The 5,624-nt window shown below is 38.3% G+C and overlaps 1 protein-coding gene across 1 annotated transcript; it reads left to right on the top strand.

The window, feature by feature from the left end:
- The first annotated feature begins 813 nt into the window (after positions 1-813).
- On the top strand, positions 814-1,745 carry LOC106799521 (protein MAIN-LIKE 2-like). The gene is made up of 2 exons (XM_014778364.1): positions 814-1,395; positions 1,476-1,745. The coding sequence occupies exons 1-2, from the start codon at positions 814-816 to the stop codon at positions 1,743-1,745; spliced, it is 852 nt and encodes a 283-aa protein (XP_014633850.1).
- Positions 1,746-5,624: the final 3,879 nt, after the last annotated feature.

Here is a 5,624-nt window from a genome sequence, read left to right as displayed (position 1 = left end):
AATAAACCTTCTGGTTTAATAACTAGAATTGTGTCTTGAGAGAATCATAATGACAGGATTTGAGTTCTACTAATCAATTGAATTATATTTGGTGTGATTTATATATGCATTTGTTATATATGCATTTGTATGTCAATTATTTGGATAAATTATGTTGATCTAAATATATAATCTGTGGATTTGGATAAATTATGTGGATTAGTTAGGATTCCAAAGCTTTGTTACACAAATTATTTGAGTGTTTAATTTGACGAAAAAAAGTAAATGTTCTTCATGATTTCAGGTCATGGTTAGAACACGAGGTCTACGTCGTGTGGTAGGCACAGGTAGAGGCAGAGACCTTAGTCAGGATGTGCCTAAGGATGTTCCTCGACGTCGTAGGCCCACTACCTCAGCACGTAGGCAACGGGTTACCCAGAGAGTCGAGGATGTTCCTCAGTTGCCTGAGGATGTTCCTCAGTTGGCTGAGGATGTGCCTCATGCGTCTGATGGTAGCCCAGAGAGGACAGGAGCTGCCGATGGTGCTGAGATAGATCGATTGGCTAGTGATAGGACAGCTAATGATGATGAGGGGTTCCCCGGTGGGCCACGCGATCCATCTATTTTGATAGGATTTGCTGATCATGTGGCACACAGCATATGGAGTGGACAGGTACGTACTTATTTTATTCCAATAATTAGAAATTAGTTTCTTTTATTTTCAAATACACAAATTTATAAACTGTTATTCAATTTAGGAGCGACCCAATCTCAAGTTGGTCTCCCATGGTAAAAGTAGATAAATTTGGGAGACCGGCTGCTGAGATCGAAGGTATGATTGCGGCCACCGGATTGGATCCATTGATCAGGTGTTCTGTGATCACCTCTGATCCTGGACTCATATCCGCCTTTGTTGAGAGGTGGCATAGGGAGACGAGCAGCTTGCACCTCCCAGTAGGGGAGGTGACGATCACTCTAGACGACGTTTCGTCACTGCTGCACATTTCGACTACTGGCGTGCTGCATTCATTCGAGTTGCTGGTTACATCAGACGCAGTCGCCCTGTTGACGGAGCTACTTGAGGTCACCGCAGACAAGGCTACAGCTAAGACATGTCAGGCAGGTGGGCCTCATGTTCGGTTGTCCTGTCTTCAGGACATGTACCAGAGTAGGTGTCGGGCCAGGCAGTGGGTTGCTGCAGCTCGGACATACCTACTTCATTTGGTTGGTTGCACTCTTTTCGCTAACAAGAGTGCAACCCATGTCCATGTTGTGCACCTGCAGGCATTCAGAGACTTAGGTCAGGCAGGGGCATTCTCTTGGGGAGCGGCCGCTTTGGTCCACTTGTACGATCAGCTTAACGAGGCGTCCCAGGCCCCTACATGGCAGATGGTTGGTTACATTTCACTACTTCAGGTGAGTATCGCTGCTTGTAATTTAAATTAAAGTAAAATTCAACCCATGTTTGATTGCTGATGTTGACTTTGTGTTTGTAGTGCTGGATTTACGAGCACTTTCCATCAGTCCACAGGTCTGTTGTTGACGATGGTTATGTTGAGGCTAGCCCACATGCCTGTAGGTGGCTTACGGGTAAGGCCCAGATGACCGGGATTAAGGGAGCCCCTTACAGAGCACGTATTGATGCCCTGACAGTGACCGACCTCTGTTGGATGTCGTATGCTGAGCATCGGGGAGTTCGAGGCTATGACTTGATCTCCTCCTACACGGGGCAAGTCAGATGGGGTCCGATCATCGTCTACCTTTGACCAGAGAGGGTGGTTCAGCAGATGGGGTACATTCAGACCATTCCTCCGCCACCGGTTCGTGATTCGTTGACAGGTACTAATATAGACGACCGGTGGGTACACTTTTCAGATCATGTGGCGCCTACAGGGGAGCTCTGTGTAGTTCCTGGGCAGGTGGCCCCAGACTACATGGAGTGGTTTTTTCAGATTTCACACCTCTTTGTGACGCCGACGGAGGACACTACTGAGCTGAGACCTGCGCCTCCCCCTCCCACTCATGATGATGACTTCGTCGAGCCACCTGTCGCCGAGGTTCCAGTCGCGTCAGATCCCCCTACGCATTCTGTGGTAAGTTGTGCACTTTTTGTTAACTTAATTATTTTTTATAAATTTATACTGACTTGTTATTTTCATTGAGACAGGTTGATTGCACGGCATGTGTTAGGATGGGAAGGATTGGTGAGCATTTGGAGCACGTCATCAACCTCAGGATGGTGACTGTAGGGACTGACTTATATCATATCATGGATCTTTGTCTAAGGATAGCTAGAGATGACGACCCAGATGATAGTCTTAGGCCGCGACAGAGACCCCGCATAGATTAGGATTTATCTTTTTTATTGTATTTGTTTATGAATTTAAATTTTAGTATTTGTTTTTGTATTTGTTAAAACATATTGACTTAGATAATGTCTCTATTTCTTTATGTATTTAAATTATCTTTTTACTTAAATTGTTAATTTTAGTATTTGTTTATGTATATGATAAATATAAGTTAGAAATTTTTTAAAATAAGTTAGAAATTTTAAAAAATAAGTAAGACATTTTAAAAAGTAAGTTAGAAATTTTAAAAAAATAAGTTAGAAATTTTAATTGATTGAAACAAATAAGTTAGAAATTTCAATTGAATGTAATTGAATGGACAAAATAAGTTAGAAATTTTAATTTATACTGAAAATTATTATATAATTTAAACAACAATAAGTTAGAAATTTCAAAAAAATAAGTTACAAATTTTAAAAAAATAAGTTAGAAATTTAAAATAATAAGTTAGAAATTTTAAAAAAATAAGTTAGTCATTGAAACAAATAAGTTCCAAATTTTAATTGATTGAAACAAATAAGTTAGAAATTTTAATTGATTGAAACAAATAAGTTATAAATTTTAATTAAATGTAATTGATTGGACAAAATAAGTTACAAATTTTAATTTTTACTTAAAATTATTATATAATTTAATCAACAATAAGTTACCAATTTCAAAAAAAATAAGTTAGAAATTTAAAAAAAAAATAAGTTAGAGATTTAAAAAAATAAGTTAGAAATTTCAAAAAAATAAGTTAGAAATTTTAAAAAAATAAGTTAGTCATTGAAACAAATAAGTTAGAAATTTTAATCAAATGTAATTGATTGGAAAAAATAAGTTACAAATTTTAATTTTTACTTAAAATTATTATATTATTTAATCAACAATAAGTTACAAATTTCAAAAAAATAAGTTAAAGATTTCAAAAAATAAGTTACAAATTTTTTTAAAAAAATAAGTTAGAAGTTTTAATTAAATGTAATTTATTGGACAAAATAAGTTACAAATTTTAATTGTTTTTGGTTGTGTAATTTCTTTTCAATTGCTTGTAATGCAGTGGATAAAAGTACTGTTTGCACCTTTTTTTTCTCTTTGTAACTCCTTATAAAAAATTTTGATAAAATTTGATTATAAAACTTTTATTCCTTTTTGATACATACTACACATTACAAACGGGTCACAAACATAACAAATTGACACACTAAGACATATTGCATCGACTACAACATCATGGACACAAATTTAATTTGCACGAAACAGCCTAACATTTAACTAGCATTCAATCACGCAAGGACGTAACCACATCGTCCTCATTTTCCATAACCACTTTACTAAAGAGAGCCAAAATTTCTATTGGCACAAATTGTTTCCAGTAATTGGACTCTACCAGCACCTTCAGCACGTCGTCGTCACATTTCAGCTCAATAATTTCAAATTCTAAAACTTTCTCAGAATACTCCAAATGACTAGGTTTTCGATAAAACAAACACCTTAAAACTTGGGATTCGTGAATCCCATGAGGAGGATTCCCTTTAGGTGTTACTTGCTTGATCAAATCCTTCAGTTGATCTATGCTACATCCTTTTGGAATATCAATTTTTTTTGGATTTATTCCGGTGAATGCGTAACCCACAAAGTTGTTTTGGCATGGCATGTTCCACCTTCCGTTGTAATACAGAACCGCATCATGTGTAGGGATGCTGGGGCGTTCAAGTAAGTTTAAAATTGCATCTGTTGTTCTACCAACGGTACATAACAACTCAATCGGTCCAACAAATGAAAATTGATCATTATACATTAACATGGTGTTCACATCCATGTCATTTTTCAATTGCATACTTTCAAAGTGAATGTTGTTACCTGTATCTTCCACTGGTCGCCGGTAATGAATTTCATCCACAACTTGATTGTTGTTTTGTTGAAGGCTATTGTGTATTCTGCTTTTGAGAGTTGAAAAATCGCATAGGTTTGGTACTCGCATGGGCACTGGACTATAACTTTGAAAATAAACCCCACATTCATTGTGAATGACGGTTCCATTTGGAAAAATGAATGTCAACCTCGAGTTCACGATCCTCTGGGATGAAGTCTCTCCTAAGAATGTCATTGTTTATCGAAAATTAATTTGACAAACTCTAAATACCAGTTGTTCTTGAGTACCATGGACATCCCCATCTGTCATTTATATAGATGGCCCAGCCAGGCACATGGCTTCACTTTTACTAGACCCGTGACTATTTTACATTGTGAAGCGTAAAACTAAAGCAACCTTCAGCCACGTCATTCATTGTCAGGTCACGTCAGTCATTGTCGTCTGGCGTCATTAACTATTGTGTAACATCAAATCCAGTTCACAGAACTGCTTATTTCATCAAACCTTGCGTGGAAGAGTCAGTAGAAGGAAGGCCCAAAACTCAAAAAAGTTGGTTTCGGGCCATGTAAAGTTGCCTAAGTACCCCTGTTCGGGGATTTTTAAAAATTATCTGGGAAAGCCGTGAGACTCTCCAAAGGTGCTCTGCCTCATGTTTGCGCATCAACGAATCCAAAAATAATAATAGGAGACACCGGTTCATTCAAACAGGGCCTGCAACGGAAGGCCCAAAACTCAAAAAAGTTAGTTTCGGGCCATGTAAACTTGCCTAAGTACCCCTGTTTGGGGTTTTTTAAAATTATCTGGGGAAGCCGTGAGACTCTCCAAAGGTGGCCTACCTCATATTTGCACGGCAACGAATCCAAAAAAAATAACAGCAGACACCGGTTCATTCGAAAAGGGCCTGCAACAGAAGGCCCAAAACTCAAAAAAGTTGGTTTCGGGCCATGTAAACTTGCCTAAGTACCCCTATTCGGGGTTTTTTTAAAATTATCTGGGAAAGCCTTGAAACTCTCCAAAGGTGGTCTGCCTCATGTTTGCACGTCAACGAATCCAAAAAAAAATAACAACAGACACCGATTCATTCAAAAAGGGCCTGTAACAGAAGGCCCAAAACTCAAAAAAGTTAGTTTCGGGCCATGTAAACTTGCCTAAGTACCCCTGTTCGGGGTTTTTTTAAAATTATCTGGGAAATCCATGAGACTCTCCAAAGGTGGCCTACCTTGTGTTTGCAAGTCAATGAATCCAAAAAAAAATAACAGCCGACGTTCATTCGAAAAGGGCCTGCAAAAGAAGGCCCAAAACTCAAAAAATTAGTTTCGGGCCAACATTTCCTCTTTAGGGACGACATGTGGCCTGCTACTCTGGCACTTATCTGGCATGTCCATCCTTCTTGGACACCTCACTTGTTTCTCTTTCGGCCGCCATCGGTCTTGTCGTCGTCG

The sequence above is a fragment of the Glycine max genome, chromosome 1, assembly GCF_000004515.6.
Source record: "Glycine max cultivar Williams 82 chromosome 1, Glycine_max_v4.0, whole genome shotgun sequence".
In the NCBI taxonomy this organism is placed as follows: Eukaryota; Viridiplantae; Streptophyta; class Magnoliopsida; order Fabales; family Fabaceae; genus Glycine; species Glycine max.
This window is presented reverse-complemented; position numbering and strand designations above follow the sequence as displayed.